This window comes from Desmodus rotundus, chromosome 4, assembly GCF_022682495.2.
Source record: "Desmodus rotundus isolate HL8 chromosome 4, HLdesRot8A.1, whole genome shotgun sequence".
Taxonomy (NCBI): Eukaryota; Metazoa; Chordata; class Mammalia; order Chiroptera; family Phyllostomidae; genus Desmodus; species Desmodus rotundus.
This window is the reverse complement of record NC_071390.1, coordinates 142140453-142160556: the sequence shown is the minus strand read 5'-3', so window position 1 is coordinate 142160556 and position 20104 is coordinate 142140453. Positions and strand designations below refer to the sequence as shown.

The window sequence follows — 20104 nt, the reverse complement described above, 5'->3', positions numbered from 1 at the left end:
GATTGTGGTTGGCCTGTTTGTTGGTGGGATCACTCCTTCAGTTGGCTGACTGAGAGGCTCAACCCCAAACATAGGTTTTTTTTTGTCTTGCAAGCTGTTGTACAGGTGCTGAGAGAACAAAAAACAAAACACCACCAAAAAACAAAACACAAAACAACCAAAAATACCCCGATCACAACGGCAAAATTAACAAAAGAGTGAAGAATAAGAAAAGTGAGAAGAGAAATAAAATAATAAAAGGAAAAAAAAAGAATATGAGAGGACCAGGGGTAAGAAAAAGATTGTGATAGAAGAGAAGGAATAGAAACAATAATAATATGGAATAGAAAGAGGAAAGCAGCAAAAAAGAACAAAGAAAGAGCCCTGGCTGGTGTATCTCAGTGGATTGAGTACCAGCTGTGAATCAAAGGGTTGCTAGTTCGATTCCCAGTCAGGGCACATGTCTGGGTTGCAGGCCAGGTCCCCAGTAGGGGGGCATGCAAGAGGCAACCACACATTGATGTTTCTCTCCCTCTCTCCCTCTCTTTCTCTTCCCTCCCTTGTCTCTAAAAATAAATAAAATCTTTAAAGAAAAGAACAAAGAAAGAAAAATAAAATGTATGAAAAGGAAGAAAATATAGAGTAAAAGAAGGAAAGAGTAAAATGAGAGATATGAAAGAAAAAATAGAAGCAAAAGCCAAAATAACAATAGAAAGGCTATGAAAAAGAAAAAGTAACAAACATAATGAAAAAGAACAAAGTGGAATTCATCTCAGCAGAGTTTATTGCCTGCCTGCTTGGGTCTCTCTTTGGACACTGCTCTGATATTGTCTGAAGCTGGTGGAAGCCAATGTCAGAAGCTATCCACGTCCGGCCTTCAGCAGCCAGTTGGAAACTACCCTCATTTGTGTCTGCTAGGGGTGGCTGCACATGGGAGAGGTCAAGGTGCCCTGCAAGGTAGGCCTTTACCAGCATAGAGCCATGAGGTGGGTCAGCAAAGGTCCCAAGTCACCTGCCTCTGCCTGCTGGCCTGCTATTAGTCTAGTCATTGAACCCCCTGATTCTGAGAGGGCTTCTGGTGGAGTTGGCAGGATGGGGCCCCTGGCTCTCCTGTAGGGAGGGAGGTGCTGTTCAAACTCCAGGGAACATGATAGGTATGTTCCCTTGCCCCAGAGCCACACATCTGAGTCTCTTCTGGATTATTTCCCTGAACTCAGCAGGGCAGAGCCCCTAGCAGGCAAGCAGGTGGGGCCTCCGGGGCCCAGAGTTTGGGTCTGTGGGAAAAGCAGGAGGGTGTTTCTTTCAGTTCTCCCATGAGAGTGAAGTGCCGTTTAGGTTCCCAGGAGAGTGTAGGGAATGGCTGCACCCCAAAGCCAGTGTGACACCTCCTTAGTCTGCTTAAGTTGCTGTCCCCTCAGCAGAGGTGAAGATGCGGCGAGGGGGGAGGAAAAATGCAGGGTGGGCGAGTGGAATTCTAGAGGGTGGAACGAGCAGTATCCCACAGAGTGGGGTAATTGTTTTTCCCCAGGCTGATTCCCTGGGAGGGGCTTGTTCTTCTTTAGAAAAATGGCTGGTGTAATGTCAGGAGATGACCCAGCACAGGTTTCTCCCAGCAGCCATTACTCCATATCTCTTCCCAATGCCTTCCACTCCAGACTCTCCTCAGGTGACTCCAGTCCAAAATTCCCTCTCTTCACTGGAGCCCAAGATGAATGGCTTCGAACATAAAACCTATGCATTGGCCCCTTGGGAGAAATAAAAGTGGCTTTGTCTCCAGTGGGCTGTGTCTCTCCCTAGCAGATAGAAACCCTGCCACCTTTCACTGCTGGATGCTACGCGTATGGCTGATCCCAAGCTTGACACTCCATGCTGGTGAGCCCAGTCTCCCCTCTGTAACCTCAGTCTGCATTTTATTTCCTTTTGTGCCTAATTTTACTAGCCAGAACTTCCAGAACAGTGTTGAACAAGAGTTGGGAGAGAGGGCATCCTTCCTTTGTTCCATATCTTAAGGGGAAAGAATTTAGTGTTTTACCATTAAGTATGATATTAGCTATAGGGTTTTTGTAGATGCTATATATAAAGTTGACAAAGATCCCCTTTATTCCTAGTTTTCTAATTTTCTTTTTAAATAATGACTTGGTATTGAATTTTTTGCATCAATTAATATGATCATTTGCTATTTCTTCTTTGGCCTGTTAATATGGTAGATTACATTGATTGAATTTTGAATATTGAATCAGACTTGCATTCCTGCAGTAAATTCCATGTGGTCATGTTATATAGTTTTTCATTAGAAAAACTATATTACTCTATTTTACCTGTTAACATTTGGGGGATTTTTACCTCTATACTCATGGGAGATATTGGTGTTTGCAGTTTTCTCCCTTTTGTACTTCGTATGATTTCGGTATTAAGGTAATAGTATTAGCACTATATAATGAATTGGGAAAGAATTCTCTTTTTTTCTGAAAGAAACTGTGGAATGAATGTTAACTTTTTAAACATTTGGTATAATTCCCTAGTGAAATCAGCTAAGCCTGGATATTTCTTTTCTCAAAGTTCGCAAATTACATATTGAATTTCCTTTATAGTTAAAAGGCTTTTCAAATATATCTTCCATATATCTATTTCATGGATGATTTGGGTACTTTTTGATTTCAAGCTGTTGGTCTGTTTCACCTAAATTGTCAAATTTTTCCTACTGTTCCATTATTATCTTTTTGATATCTGCATGTCCTGTAACAGTCCCCCTGTTTCAATGCTAATATTGGTAACGTTTGTTTCCTCACTTTTTTCTGTGTCCGTTTTGCCAAGTATTTCTTACCTCTCTTGCTCTTTTCAAAGAACCATTCATTTCCTTGTTTCATTGATTTTTCTCTGTTGCTTTTGTTTTTCATTTCATTAATTTCTATTCTTATTTTTATTTTGTTCCTTCTGCTAGTTTTGATCTTGTTTTGATTTATTTTTTTAGTTTCTTGATGTAGGAGCTTAGATTATTGACTTGAAGCTACCTTTAGCGATGTAACCTTTTAGCACTGTAAATTTCACTCTTAGCACCGCATTCGTGTGTCCACATGTTTTTACATATTTTATTTTTATTTGATTCAGTCTATCTTTTTGTTTCCTGAGACTTCCTGATACATGAATTATTTAGAAATATGTTGTTTAATTTCTGTATGTTTGAGGATTTTCCTATCATTTTTCTGCTAATTGATTCTAGTTTGATTCCATCTTTATCAGAAAACCCACCCTGGCCCTGACGAGTGTGGCTCAGTTGGGCGAGCATCGTCCCAAAAAGTGAAAGGTCGCCAGTTCAGTTCCTGGTCAGGGCACATCCTTGGGTTGCGGGCTGGTCCCTGGTTGGGGCATGTGCAAGAGGCAACCGATCGATGTTTTTCTTTCTTCCTTCCTTCTCTCTAAAAATAAATAAGTAAGATATATTTTTTAAAGCCCACCCTGTATAATTTTAGTTCCTTTAAATTTGTTGATGTGTGTTTTATGATTTTAAGATAACAGTCTATTTTAGCATATTTTATAGGCATTTGAAATGTGTATTTTGCTGTTGTTGAATGGAGTATAAATATAAATTAGATCTAATTGGTTGATGGTATACTTGGGTTATTCTGTCCTTGTTAATTTTCTGTTTAGACACGCTATCAATTGTTGAGAGAGAAATGTTGAAGTCTTTGACAGTAACTGAATTTGTTTCTTTCAATTCCGTCATATTTTGCATCATGTATTTTGCTGCTCTGTTGTTTGGTGCATACATACATATTTAGGATTGCTATATCTTCTTGGTGGATTGACTTTTTAAAAAATCATTACATAATGTTTCTCTCTGTTCCTGGTTATTTTGTTTGTTGTAGTCTGCTTACCTGATATTAACATAGGTACTTCTGCTTTCTTTTGATTAATGTTTATATAGTACATCTTCCTCAATCTTTTTATTTTCAAGCATCCGTATTGTTATATCTGAATTAAGTTTCTTGTTGAACTACTAATTCGGTGGAACATAAGCACCCGTATTTCATTGCAGCATTATTTACACTCACCAAGATTTGGAAGCAGCCCAAGTGTCCACATCAGTAGATGAGTGGCTAAACAGCTATGGTACAATTACACAATGGAATACAACTCAGCCATAAGAAAGAAATAAGTTTACCTTTTGTGACAGCGTGGATGCTAAATGAAATAAGCCACTCAGAGAAAGACAAGTACCATGTTATTTTACTCATGTGGAATCTAATGAACAAATTGAAGTAACAAGCAAAATAGTGACAAACTCATAGATAAAGAATAAGCTGACAGCTGTCTGGGGTTGGGGGGGAAAGTGGTTAACTGGGGGGGTGAGGCAGAGAGATTGAGCAAAAAAGAGAAAAAAGAAAAAACTCATAGATACAACAGCATGGTGACTGCTGGTGGGCGGGGGTGGGGAGAGGTGGAAGAGGGTGTAGAGGGGATAAATGGTGATGGACGGAGACTAAACTTGGGGGCATGAACACACAGTACAGTGTACAGAGCATGTGTTGCAGAACTGTGCACCTGAAACCTATATAATTTTGTTAACCAGTATCACCCAATAAATTTAATAAAAAGAGGGAAAAAGGTTTCTTATATAGTGTATACATAGGTCACAATTTTTCATCCACTGTACCAATCTCTGTTTTATTTGGAATATTTAGACTATTTGCATTTAATATAATTATTGATGTGGTATGGCTTAAGTCTGCCATTTTAATTTTTGTTTTCTCTTTGTTCTCTTTTTCATTTCCCTGTTTTCTTTTTTTGATTTCCTGTGGGTTATGTGAATATCTTTTTATAATACCATTTGGATTTATTTATAGGTTTGGGGTTTTTTTTTAGTGTATCGCTTCATATAGCTTTTTTAGTTGGGTACTCTATATATTATTTATAAATAACTTACACAATCTACTGATGTCAGCAATTTACCACCTCACATGATGTGTAGATATATTTCCTCCCTTTACATTTATTTACCTTTTCCACTTATAATTGTCCTATTTTCTTTACATACATTGAATGTTACCAGTTTAATCCAGCTGCCAAACATAACTTAGAAAACTGAAAAATGGAAAATCTTTTGTGTTTACCCATATTTTTACTCTTTCTCTTGTTTTTTCTTCCTGTTATTTAAAAAAAATTTTTTTTTCTTCTTGATTTCCTTTCTTTTTGGAGAATTTTCTCTAGCCATTATTATCACACATGTCTGAAGGTAACAAATTTTCTTAGTTTTCCTTCATCTACATGTCTTGGTTTTCCCTTTATTCTTGAAGGATATTTTCACTGGATATAGAATTTTGAATTGACAGTTTTTAACTTTCAGTGCTTAAAAAATGTGCCACTTCACATTGGGCTACATGATTTTTAATGCAAAATCTATTGTCATTTGAATTGTTTTTTGACTGTAGGTAAGATCACATTCCTCTCTTGCTACTTTTAAGGTATTTTCCAAAAGTTTAGTATAGTGATCTTTGCATAGATTTCTTGGCATTTGTCTTGTTTGAGGTTCACTAAGCTTTTTGAATTTGTAGATTTATGTCTTTTCCAGCTTTGGCAAGCTTTCAGGTATTATTTCTTTGAATAGTCATTTAGTCGTGCCTTCTTCTCTTCCAGGAATTTTGTAACATGAACGTTAGATCTTTTGTTATATTCCCAAAAGTCCCCACGGTTCTGATCACCTATTTAAAATCTGTTTTCTGCTTTTCAGATTGGACAATTTCTATTACTCTACCATGAAATTCACTGATTCTTTTCTCTGCCTGCTCTATTTTTCTGCTGAGTGCCCATTCATTATTTTTAACACCAATTACTATCTTGGGTTGGATAAAAAGTTTATTTCCATAAAATAGAAGCCAGATTTTTCATTGTCACCAATAACTTTGTTGATTTGGATATTTTGGTTATGTTGGCTATCTCCCATGTGCCATAAACATTGATTGTTCTCAATGTCTCAATTTGACCACTATCAACTTCAACTTGTCTGCCCGACCAGTGAGAAATCTCCAGCACACTTTGCAAACCACTTTTGATCAGGCCCGGCACCTTCTCCATACACTGATAAATCTTTTTTTGCTTTTCAGTTGCATTTTTACCTTTCTTAAAATAATAAAGTATAATATGCTGAAAATGTTACATATGTTCTTCCATCTTCAGTATTAAAATGGCTACATAGAAATTCACCCATTTTGATAAGTTGGGGTTTTTTTTAATTCACGGTGATATGATAGTTGTCACAATACAATCTAACAAAATTGTTTCCAATGAAGTTAAAGACAATTAAGCGCTACTAGAGTTATCGTACAGAAAAAACCAAATGAATTTCTTGGCCAATCCAATATTTTTCTGTTCTTATATTTCCACTTGGTTCTTCTATATGTCTTCTATTTTTCTGTTGTTTTTGCTGTTGATGTTTTATTCATTTATTTTAAGGATGATTATTTTGCTTGTCAGAACATTAAACATTTTCTTTTATTGATTCTAGAGAGAGGGAAGGGAGGGAGAAACACATTGCTGTGAGAGAGATTGGCTGTCTCTTGCATGTGCTCTGAGGACTGAATCCGCAACCCAGGCGTGTGCCCTGACCAGGAATCAAACTGGCAACCTTTAGTTCTGCAAGGTGACACCCAACCAACTGCACTACATGAGCCAGGGCATCAAAACATTGTTATATGGCTTCTTTAAAGTCCTAGTCAATCATTTGGGTGTCTCTTTCCTCTTGTTGTTAGTTAGCATCTGTTGATTATTTTTTCATTCACATTGAGATATTCTTGGTTCTTGGTATGGTGAGTATTTTGTATTAAAACTTGTACATTTAAGTTACTGTAAGACTCTGGATCTTCTTAAATCTTTTATTTTACCTGATGTACTCTGACAAAGCTCTAGTAGTGAAAGGGTAGGGTTGCTGCCCTATTATGGTCAGGTAAGGGTGGAAGTCCAGGTTCCTTCATGGACTGTATTACGCCGAGGGAGAGGGCGGTTATGAATAATCTTGGGGTTGGCTGGGTGTGGGTGTTCCTGCTTGCCATTAGACCTCCACTGATAACACCCTGGCTGGGATAGGCAAGAATGCTTATCTGCTCCCTGCCTGCCTCTACTGACACTGTAGGGGGGCTGCCTCATTACTACTGCTGGGAAGTTGCAAAAGCCTTGAGTGTTCTCTCTGCTTCCTCTGAAACCGTCCTGGTAGGGCAGGGTAGGGACAACTCATTACCTGGATGGATATGGAAATCCAGGCTGCCCACTTGCTCTCTACAACTCTTCAGGGGAAGGGGATCCTGATCACCTCTCAACAGAGGTGAAAGTCTGGCTTCCTACACAGCCTTCCCCCATGTCACCCTGGCGGGGAGACTGGGGTGCCTCATTACAGCCTCACAATGGCACAAGTCTAGGCTTCCTAGTGGGAAGTCATTGTGAGGCTTCTTCCCATTGCTGACATGAAGAGATGTTTTGTCAGTTTTTTCTGTTCTGTTTGCCTGAGGTAGATTGGTTATTATCTAAAAGTTTTGTTTTGCTATACTGTTGCTTTTCTGGTCATCTGGCTAGAGAAAACTTTTTTGTGTTTGTTTCTTTTCGGAGGGGATGGTGATCTAGGCTATGTGAGGCCAAGGGCAAAGTCACCACTTCTGTGTTCTTTGGGTCCTGTCATACCTAGATGGTCGGTCTTCTCTCCAACATGCAGAATCATGTTATATTTATTTCACATAAAAATTTAGGATTTTTAGTTTTTCTTAGTGGGATGACTATGGAAAAATACTTCTCCACTTTTCAGAAGTAGAAGTTTTATATTACTTTTTTAAAGTGATTTTTAAAATGCTGATTTAAAAAGATATCAGACACTTGTAATGGTGATGAAACACTCTAGAAATAAATAAAAACAACCAGATTTATTTACTCCTTTTTTGTAACTGATTGTCTATAAGCAGCCAAAATTAGTACTCATGAGATGGTTTATTTATGTGATGTCTCTTAGCAGTAATTTGTTCAAGATTAAAAAAAAATTGAGAGAAGCTGAGTAATGTGTCAGGAGTCAATTTTTATGGCTTCTGGCTCTTTTTGGGGCTTATATGGTACTCTGGTGACACTACATGCTAATTTTAATGCTTTTATAGTAGCCTCACATGTTATTTAAATTACTAATTTCCTATTATGGTGTCAGGGACTATTTGTTTTCTTTTTTTTAAATCAGCAACTCAAGCCTGCAAGTATTAAAGCAACATAAAATAAAATACAGTAATAGATTCAACATAATTTCTAGTTAAGATAAACTTCTTTTTAACTAGAACTGTTTCTCACTGCACTGTACTCCTAATGTACATTAGTTTTGGTCATTTTATTCTTTGGGGCTGGGTATCCCCTTGTCAGTTTGTAAGATTTCTTTATGTAGTCTCTTTATCAATCTTCTGTTTGTAGTTTGATTTATAAAAGTTCTTTACAAATCCATTATTTCTCTGTTGATTTTTTATTCTGTCTCTTATCTTTCTGATAGCATCTGGGGTTTCAGTCCTAGTTAAGATTTCCTCTTTCTTTAAATAGTACAGATAGTGTTTTAGATATTTTTATTGCAAGATTTTTATTGTTTCAGTTTTAAGTCAACTCTCTTGTCCACCTGGGATTTACTTTTGTATATGGTGTAAGATTGTGTCCAGTTTTCTTTCAAATGGATAGTCAGTTTTGCCAGCATCATTTATTAAATCTTTTTCCCACCAAATTGAAATATTTATAGGTTCTCTGTTCTCTTCCAGGATTCTGACTATTCCTATGTCATATATTAATTTTATTAAATTGCGGTACATGCAAACACATACACAGTCAGGATGGCAAAGATACGGTTATAAGGCTGGGTGAGCTTGACAGTAGCAGTTAAGAATGGAGATGCTTCTCAATGTTGACTCTCTGATCAAAATGGGATTTAATGAAGAGGCCAGTTGATAACTATCTATTGATAACTACCTCTGATTCCACCAGATGAGTTTTGCCTTGTAAAATATTGAAAAGATGAATGAATACCATTTCTTAAGAGTCAATTTTGTGCCAGGTATTATGTTAGGGGATATATAATTTTTCTCACATCAACTTTATTTGGTTAGATTTATCTTCCTTATACAGATGAGAAAATGACCCTTATTCAGAGGGTTAAGTTACTTGCCCAATATTATGTAGTTATTAGGTGGTAAAGGTAGGATTAAAACACAAATGACCAGGCTCTTTCAGTTGTGCCAAAATGAAATGTTCATGTGAAGAACTTTTTTCCCAATTTTAAAATTTTTTATTTTTCAATTACAGTTTGCATTTAATGTTATTTTATCTTAGTTTCAGGTGTACAGGATAGCAGTTAGATAATCATATGTTTCACAAAGTATTCCCTCAACATTCCAAGTATCCACCTGGCACTATGCACGGTTATTACAATATTGTTGACCACATTCCCTATGCTTTACTTTACATCCCCGTTATCACTACCAATTAGTACTTCTTAATCCCTTTACTTGCTTCACCAAGCTCCTCCATGCCGCTCCCCTCTGGCATTCATCAGTCTGTTTTCTGTGCCTATGAGCCTGTTTCTATTTTGTTCTTTGGATTCCACATATAAGTGAAATCATATGGAAGGTACTTTGAAAACTAAAGATGTATACAAGTTGATATGGTGGTTGTAGCATAATCTCATTAGCATCTGAGTTTTATTTTAAAGCAATGCAGTGTACACTAAAACTTGCAGTTAAATATTTTGATGAAAGAACAATATTTATATATTCTTTCAAGATACAGTCTCTGAATAAAATGTTAGAAATTCTTTTTCTTTTATTAATTGGTTTTTTTAAAACTTTTTTTAGAACAGAAGAAAGTTAAAGTAAAAAAACCAAAACCTGAATTTCCTGTGTATACACCTTTAGAAAGTGCATATGTTCAGTCATATGATCATGGAACTTCTATAGAAGAAATTGAGGAACAAATGGATGATTGGCTGGAAAACAGGAACCGAACACAGAAAAAACAGGTAAATAATCTTTGGAAATTTGTTTTAATTGAGTAAAATGCATACATAAAAGTACATAAAGTATAGATATACAGCTGTATAGCTCAGTGAGCTCAGTGATCTACCACAAGAAAAACAAATTAACCATTGCCAAGATCAGGAAATAGAACATTGCTCTTATTCATGGTGGCCCAGTCATAGAAACAACCAAAGTACCCTTCCCTAGAGGACTGAGTGAAGAAGACATATGCAATGGAATAATACTCAGCCATAAGAAAAGATGAAATACTGCCATTTGCAAAAGCATGAATGGATCTTGAGAACATCATGGTAAGTGAAATAAGTTTAAAAAAGTCAAGAACCATGTGCTTTCACTCATGTGTGGGATATAAAACTAAAAGCAACAAATGAACAAACAAGACAAACAAAAACTCACACACACAACAGTATGATGGTTCCCTGAGGGAAAGGGGGCTTGGGGTTAGTAAAGGGTAAGCAGGACCAAATATATGGTGGCAAAAAGAGATTGGACTTCAATGGTAAACACACAATGCCATATACAGATGGTGTGTCACAGAATTGTATGCCGGAAACCTGTATAATTTTATTAACCAATGTCACATCAAAAAAAAAGAAATAGAACATTGCCAGTGCCCAGAAGCTTCACTCATGCTTCCTCCTGGTCACTACTGTATTAAACTATATTATTATTAGTTTTAACCTGCTGTTTAAAGTTTATAAATGGAATTGTCCTTAATCCATTCAGGCTGCTATAACAAAAACATAATAGACTGGGTAACTTAAAGAGCAAACATTTATTTCTCACAGTTCTGAAGACTGGAAAGTCCAGTCAAGGCGCCAGCAGAGCTGGTGTCTGGTGAAGGTACTCTTTCTAATTCATAGACACCAGTCTTCTTGCTGTGTCCTTATATGGCAGAAGAGGTGAGAGTTCTCTGGGGTCTCTTTTATAAGGACTCTAATCCCATTCATGAGGGCTCCATCCACATGGCCTAATCACTTCTCAAAGGCCCCACCAGCAACCAATATCGCAATGGGAGTTATGATTTCAACATACAGATTTGAAGGGAAAACAAACATTCCATCCAGAATACATCCTTGTACGTACTCTTGCATCTGCTTTCCTCTATTCAATATTATATTTGTGAAATTTACTCATTATTGTGTGTAGCACTAGTTCATTTTTATTGCTGTATAATAGTCCATTTAGAAATACATATAGCACAAATTATTTTTTGTTGGAGATTTGTATTGTTTCAAGGTTTTGGCCATAATGAATAATTTTCCTGTAAACATTTTTGTACTTTTAGTACATATATGTGTAAGTTTCTATTTTTGCAGTTATGTTGCAGGGTCTACTTCAGTAAATACTTCTAAACAAGTTCTTTTTTAAATTTTTGTATCAATTTAAATTTAAGCAGCAGGATATGAAAATTCCAGTTACTCTACATCCTTGCTAACACTTGGTCAAGTCTTATATTTTAACCATTATTATAGGTTATGTAGTGATATCTATGTTTGAATTTGCATGTCCTTTAATGGATAAGATTGAGTTTATTGGGCACTGATATCCTCCTGTATGAAGTGCCTTTTCAAGTCCTTTTTAATGGGTTACCTTTGTTTTTTCTTACTGATTTGTAAAGAGTTCTTTATGTATTTCAGAAATAAGCCTTGCACATATTTCCTCCCACTCTGGATTGCCTTTTCATTCTCTTAATTGGCGTCTTTTGATAACCAAAGTTACTAATTTTAAGCATCAATCATTTCTTTTCCTTTAGTTGATTTTTTTTGTTATGCTTAAGGAATGGTTTCCTACCTAAAAGTCATAAAGATATTTTCAAATCCTTCTAGAAGCTTTATTATTCTACTTTTTACATTTAAGATCAGTTATCCCCTGGAACAGTGTAAATAATGATCAAGTTCAATTTTTTCCCCAAAAGTTTTCCAAACTAATTGACCCAATGCCAATTAATAAAAAGACTGCATCCTACATCTCTATAAATATGTCCATTTGTCATAAAACAAGTGTCCCATTACCATGTACATCTATTTCCAGACTTTTTACTTCGTTCTACTAACCTACTTATTCATCTTCATGCTGATACCATAGTCTTATTTATTGTAGCTTCATTATAGGTATCTGGTTACAGTAATTTTACAGCTTTGTTTTCCTTCTATAAGATTTCCACTGTACATTTTTATATACATTTTATATACATAAAATATACACATATTTTATATATATAAAACATTATTTTCCCCAAATTATTCAGCAGAGTTGTTCAATTGGAATTACATTAAACATATAGATCAATTTGGGAAGAATTGCCATTCACACAGCACTGATTCTGCAACCCATGAATATAATAAATCCATTCATTTAGATCTTCAAAAAATGTAAATAATGTATTGCAGCTTTTTATGTGTACATATTACACATTTTTTCTCATATTTATTTCTGGTATTTAGTACTTTTAGATGATATTGTTACTTAAATTTCACTTTCTAACTATGTGTATAGAAATACAATTGATTTTTGTATCTAACAATCTTGTGAATTTTTTTAAAGTCTAATAGTTTCTCTGAAAATTGTTTTTTTCCTCCTTCATGCTGAGAATCTCCAAAACATGTGGACTAGTGGTGATGATAGGTATCCTTCTTTCATTTACAGTCTCAAAATAAAGCTTCATCCATAAATCTTTTATATCTCATCATTAAAATTACTCATTAAACTTTTTTCATTTCATTATTAAATGGGATGTATGCAGTAGACTTTTTAAAATTTTATTTATTTTTATAGAGAGGGTTAGGGAGGGAGAAAGAGAGGGAGAGAAACATCAATGTGTGGTTGCCTCTCACGTGGCCCCCAATGGGGACCTGGCCCGCAACCCAGGCATGTGCCCTGACTGGGAATCGAACCAGCGACCCTTTGGTTTGCAGCCCACGCTTAATCCACTGAGCTACACCAGCCAGGGCTGCAGTAGACTTTTTTTTTTTTTTTTCAATTCCCACAGAGAAAGAGAGAGAAACATCAGTTGGTTTGCTTTCCATACTCACCCCTACTGGGGACTGAACCCCCAACCTAGGCATGTGCCCTGACTGGAAATTGAACCCACAACTTTGCAGGATGCTCCAACCAACGGAGCCACACTGGCCAGGTTTAAAGCATTTTTGTTGATACATTGCATATAACCTAAAATTTACCATTTAAAATTGCACACATCAGTGCTTTTAGTCTATTCACTATGTTGTGCAACCATCACCACTATCTAATTCAAGAACATTTTCATCATACCAAGAAAGTAAATAAATAAATAGCCCTCTGTTAGCAGATAGCTCCAATTCTTTGCTCTCGTCTTCCCCGGCAACCAGTAATCTACTTTCTGTCTCTATGGATTTGCCTGTTCTAGACATTTAATGTAATTGGAATTGTACAATATATGGCCTTTTGCACTTGTCTTAGCATTATGTTTTCAAGGTTCATTTTGTAGTATTTAACAGTAATTCATTTCTTCTCATGGATGAATAATATTCCATTGTATGGATATATTGCATACTGTTTATTCATCAAATAAAGGAAATTTGGTTTGATTCCACTTTGGGGCTAGGATAAGTCAAGATGATAGGAACATTCAAATACAAGGCTTTGTGCAGATATAAGTTTTGTGATTTCTCTAGGAATTATAATTAACATCTTAGTTTATAACTATCTAGTTAGGATTAATGCCAATTTAGTGTCAATAGTGTGCAAAAACTTTTCCACATATAATCCGTTATTGTCATGCCTTAAATCTTTATTTTGTGCCTGTCACCCTAGGTTTATAATTATTGCTACATGCAATTGTCTTTTAATGAGATTAAAAAAAAAGGAATTACAAACAAAATATACCTTTATGCTGACTTTTATATTTATCTGTGTAGTTACATTTCCCGGTGTTGATTTCTTCATGTGCTATTTCATTGCCAACTAACGTCCCTTTATTTCATTTTGAGACTCCCTTTAGCACTTGTAGGACAGATTGCTAGTCACACATTCACTTTTTGTTTTTCTGGAAAGTCTTTGATTTTTCCTTCATTTTGAAGGATTGTTTTGCCAAATAATTTTTGTTTGACAGTTTGGGTTTTGTTTTGTTTTTGTTTGTTTCAGTACTTTGAATATGTCATCCACAGTCTTCTGGCCTCCAATGTTTTATATTAGAAATAGATGTTATCCCTGACCACTGTGGCTCAGCTGGTTGAGCATAGCCCCGCAAAGAGAAAGGTCATTGGTTTGATTCTCAGTCAGGGCGCATGCCTGGGTTGCAGACCCAGTCCCTAGTAGGGGCACATGTGAGAGGCAGGCAATTGACGTTATACTCACACATCAATGTTTCTCTCCCTTTCTCACTCCCTTCCTCTCTAAAAATAAATAAAATCTTTTTTAAAAAAGAAATCAGGTGTTAATCTTATTGAGGATCCCCTGTAAATGATGAATTATTTCCCTCTGCTTTTATAAAGATTCTGTCTGCAACTTTAGCTTTTGACAACTTGATTATGATGTGTGTAGGTGTTGGTATCTTTGAATTTATCTTTTTTGGAGTTTATTAACCTTCAAATTTTAGAAGTTTTTGACCATTCTTCAAATATATCATCTGTCTCTTTCTCTTACCACCATCTCGCATTCTATTCCTTTCCCCCTTTCTATCACTTGGTATCCCACAGGCCTCTGAGGCTTTGTTTCTTTTTCTTTTTTTTTTGTTTCTCCTACCAGACCATCTTAATTATTGGGGCTACCTTTGTGTTTGCTGATTCTTTTTTGCCAGTTCAAATATGCTGTTGAGCCCCTCTATTGAATTGTTCATTTGTTACTGCTCTTTCAACCTTATAATTTCTGTTTTGTTCTTTTAACAATTTCTACCCATTTAATGATATCACTTAGGTGACTCAACTTCCTTCAGTTCTTTAAACATGACTTCCTTTATCTTATTGAATATATTTTAAATAGCTAATTTAAAGCTTTTGTCTAAAAGGTCTATTGCCTGGTTTTCCTAGGGCACAGTTTGTTTATTTCTTTTTTCCTTTGAGCCATAATATGAGGTCTGCTCAGAAGGTATCCAGCCATGTGATAAGAAAAATGAGGACATTTATTGAGAAAGGTACAAGGAACATTGTACATAGACAATGACACCTCAGTCCCCTTCAAAGTAGGCACCTTGGGACCTCACACAGTTCTCCCAATTGCCATAAGCTGCCTCGTTGTATATTCCTGAATCTCATCCATGGTCTAAAATCTCTTCCCTTTCAAAGGTGCTCTTAGTTTTGGGAAAAGCCAGAAGTCACAGGGCGCCACATCTGGGCTGTAATGGGGCTGAGTCACCTGAGTGATTTGATGTTTTACCAAAAAACTCTGCATGAGACGTGATGCATGAGCGGGTACATTGTCATGATGAAGCTGCTGATCGCTAGTTGCCCATAGCTGTGGCCTTCTGCATCATCCAAATAGTTTCCGTGGAGGAATGTTTAAGCTTAATGCAAAATTTGATGCAGATTTGTTGCTCTGCTCCCTCAGTCATTTTGAATGTGATGGCCACACAGTACACATGCTCACTCAATGGTGTGTACCGTCCCCACTGACTAGTACAGTGAAGTCATCATGGTTCACACATGGCATGTTCCAGTCCACTCTCCTTGGCTGCCAGGGTATGTCGATGTCATGCAAACTGTTCTCACTGTATTAACAATGGTGGACTTTCAGACACACCTTGGTATAGTATTTTGTTGCAGTCTTTCTCATTGTTGCCCATTGAAGACTGGATTTGTGACTGGTATAAATTGACAACTCTGGATATCAGGTTCTCTTCCCTTTCCAGGATTTGTTGTTATGTTGGGCTTATTGTACTTGTATGTTTAGTGACTTTTTTGAACTAATTATATAAACTCCATTTTTTTGTCCTTTGTGGCCATTGAAGTCTCTTCTGTTAGCTTAGCAATCAGCTAACAATTGGACAGAGATTTCCTGAAATCTATGGAGCCAATAACTCCTCCAGCTGTTGCCATGGGCCCATACTCAGGCAGGCAGTTTACAACTCTGCCTTAGCATTTACTTTCGACCTCCAAAGAGCCTCAATGTCATCAGCAGGTGAGAATTTAGATCCTTCTCAGGTCTCTTCTAAGCATGCTCACAGCCTTGAGCTTGAACATGGCCTAGATTCTCAAGAATGTCAGAGCATCTCACTCCTCAGCCTTTCTTCCCAAGCTTTTTGGTTAATCTGTTGTTTGTCCAGGTGTTTTCTTTTGACCCTGGCAGCAGTGGCTAAGATACTAGCCAGTGAAAGTTTTCAATGAATCCCTCCCAAGAAAGCAGCTTTTAGCATTATGCTAGTTTTGAGTTAAGCAAAATAAAGATACACCTTTTGACTGGTAGTCCGGGAAACTGCCAGACAGGTTAGAACATATAATTGAAATTCTTTGCAAATCAGTTCATTCTTTTCTCTTCAGTATCAAGAATACAGCTGTTATTTTTATAGGTAGTGATGACCTGTGGAACAAGGAATAGGATGGGAGGTAAGTTCAAGTTCCACAAAGGTTGCTGTTCTTATGAAGATTCGGTTCTTTTCCTTGAATACATGTCCCCATGGTATGGTAAACCTTTGGTTAATTTACGGAGTTCTGAAAAAGTTTTGATTTTGCTCATTTTATTTTTTGGTTCTTGGTTCTTGGAAAGGTGGAATTTGGAGTTCCTTACTCTGCCATTTTCATTGACATTACTCCAGTTTTTTAAAAATCAAATTAAGTTCTTTTCCCAAAATTGCTAATAATTTGTATTTATTTAAAATATTGTCAAATGTTATCAAATACTTTTTTCTACATCAGTTGATTGCATACTTTCACCTTTATTTTCTTAATGAGGTGAATTACATTGATTGTTTTTCTAATAATAAACTACCTTGCTTTCCTGGAATAAATCCATTTTATTTTATTTGCTAATATTTTGATTAGGATATCTGCTTTTATCTTTATAAGAGAGATTGGCCTGTGATTTTCTTTCCATGTAATATATTTGTCAGGATTGGTATCAGTCACATGCTAGACTTATAAAATATGAATTGCTTCTTTTTTTAACTTTTTATTTTGAAATAATGTTAGATTTCATGGGAAGTTCCAAAGATAACACAGAGACGTCTTATGTACGTCTCACCCAGGTTCCCTAATAGTTATATCTTATGTACCTACAATTCAACTTCAAAACCAAGAGATTGACATTAGGACAATGGCTGTGTGTAGTTGGATGCCATGTTATCACGTGCAGATTTATGTCACAACAGCTGCAATTAGAACTATTCAAGATACAGAACACAAGTATATCACTCATTTATCTTCACACACACCCATTTATCCTTTAACCTCTGACCACCACTAAGTTATTCTATCTCTATAGTTTTGTCATTCTGAGAATATTATATGAATGGAATTACTCATTATGTGACCTCATGAGATTGAATTATTTTATATCTTTTATTTTTTAATTGAGGTATAATTGACATAAGATTATATTGTATTAGTCTCAGATGTACAAAATAATTTGATATTTGTGTATGTTGAGAAATGATCACAACAATAAGTCTAATTGACATCTGTCACTATCTATAGTTACAATAATTTGTCTGTTGTAAGACCCTTTAAGATTTACTCTACTAAGAACTTTCAACTGTGCCATCCAGTATTATTAACTACTGTCACCAATGTGTGCATTACATCCCCATGACTTGTGTATTTTATAACTGGAAATTTGTACATTTTAACCCCCAACAGTCATTTCACCCACCCCGACACCCCACCTCTGATTAGCCACAATATGTTTGCTTTATCTCTGAGCTTAAGCTTTTTTTGTTTTTGTACTTTTAGATTCCACTAAAAAAGTGAGGTATCATATGAGATCATATAATATTTGTCTTTCTCTGTTTAACTTATTTTCTTAGTATAATACCCTTCAGGACCAACCATGTTGTGGCAAATGATAAGATTTTATTTTTTATAACTAAGTAATATTCCATTGTATAGATATAACACAATTTCTTTATCCATTCATCCATCCATGTACATTTAGGTTGTTTCCATACCTTAACTCCTATAAATAACGCTGCAGTGAACATGGGGGTGCATATATCCTTTCCAAGTTGTGTTTTTGTTTTCTTTGAATAGATACCTAGAAGTGAGATTGAAGGTCATATGAGAGTTCTATTTTTTATTATTTGAGGGACATCCATACTGTTTTCCATAACGGCTGTACCAATTTACAATCCCAACAACAGTATGTGAGGATTCCCTTTCTCCACATCCTTGTTGACACTTGTTTGTTGATGGTAGCAATTTTAAGAGGTGTGAGGTGATATCTCATTGTGTTTTCAATATGCGTTTCCTTTATGATTAGTGATATTGAGCATTCTTTTATTTGTCTGTTGGTCAAATGTCTGTTTGAGGCCTCTGCTCATTTTTTAACCAGGTTAGTTGTATTTTTGGTGTTAAGTGTTATGAGTTTGTAATATATCTTTAATATTAATCCTTATTTGATATATCATTGGCGAATATCTTCTCACATGCAGTAGATTGTCTTTTTGTTTTGTTGATGGTTTGCTTTGCTGTACAAAAATTTTTTAGTTCAGTGTAGTCCCATTTGTTTATTTTTAATTTGTTTCCCTTGTCCAGGGAGACATATCCAAAAAAAATATTGCTAAAAGCAATGTCAAATAATTTATTGAAGAGACTATCTTTATTTCATTGTATATTTTTGCCTCCTTCTTCATAGATCATATAAGTGTGGGTTTATTTCTGGGCTGTCTGTTCTGTTTCATTGATCTATGTATCTGTTTAGACACCAGTACCATCCTGTTTTGATTACAATAGCTTAGCAGTATAGTTTGGTATCAGGTAGCATGATACCTCCAACTTTGTTTTCTTTCTCAAAATTACTTTGGCTATTAGAGGTCTTTTGGGGGGTTTTATGTAAATTTTAGGATTATTCGTTTATTGGTATTTTCATAGGTATTGCATTGAATCTGTAGATTGTTTTGGGTAGTATGGACATTTTAACAATGTAATTCTTATCTGTGAATAAAGTATATCCTTTCATTTATTTGTATCTTCAATGTTTTTCTTCAATGTTGTACATCTGAGTATAGGTCTTTTACTTCCTTAATTTTTTTCCCTAGGTATTTTTTTTATGTAATTTGCAAATGGGATTGGTTCCTTATTTCTCTTTAAAAATCACAAAGGAAATTAAATTTTAACTTAATTATGTAAAAAATTATTTAAGTTTAAATTTTCCAGATATCTTTTGTTATTGAGTTCTGTTTGTATATAGTTTTTGTTTTTATTCTTAAGTTTACAGTTTTGGAAAATTTGGGTGAGCATTTAATTCAATTTTATTTAGTATTATTACTGACATTTTTGGTTTTAAATTTATCAACTTAGCATTTGCTTTCTATTTGTCCATGATTTTTTTTTTTCCTTCTCTTTCTTCTCTTACAATTTTTTGGATTGGTTAACTTTTATTTATTTTTATTTTTTAATATATTTTATTGATTATGCTATTACAGTTGTCCCAATTTTTTTCTCCCCTTTATCCCCACTCCACCCTGCTCTACCACACCCTCCAGAACCACCCCCCACCAACCTTAATTCAAGTCCACGGGTTGTACATATAAGTTCTTTGGCTTCTCTGTTTCCAAACTATTCTTAACTCCCCCCCACCATCTATTTTATGCCTAACAATTATGCTTTTTATTTCCTGTACCCTTTCTCTCATTCTCCCCCTTCCCTCTGATAACGCTCCACATGATCTCCATTTCTGTGAATCTTCCTGTTCTAGTTCTTTGATTAGTTTTTGTTTATTTTTTAAGTTCAGTTGTTGATAGTTATAAGTTTGTTGTCATTTCACTGTTCATAGTTTTTAATGAACATAGTTTCTATTTCTTAGATAAGTCTCTTTCACTTTTCATATAATAAATGCTTGGTAATGATGAATTCCTTGACTTTATGTGGGAAGCACTTTTATCTGCCTTTCCATTCTAAATGATAGCTTTGCTGGATGGAGTAATCTTGAATGTAGGTCCTTGCCTTTCATGAGTTCAGATA

At 35.5% G+C, this 20104-nt stretch overlaps 1 protein-coding gene across 1 annotated transcript in view; it reads left to right on the top strand.

Annotated features, from left to right (window-relative positions):
- Positions 1–20104, top strand: part of DNAJC1 (DnaJ heat shock protein family (Hsp40) member C1) — a 226999-nt gene that overhangs the window by 130842 nt on the left and 76053 nt on the right. Inside the window, exon 8 of the mRNA XM_024576243.4 lies at positions 9831–9994. Within this exon, the coding sequence (XP_024432011.3) occupies positions 9831–9994 (164 nt within the window). The remainder of the gene's footprint in view (positions 1–9830; positions 9995–20104) is intronic.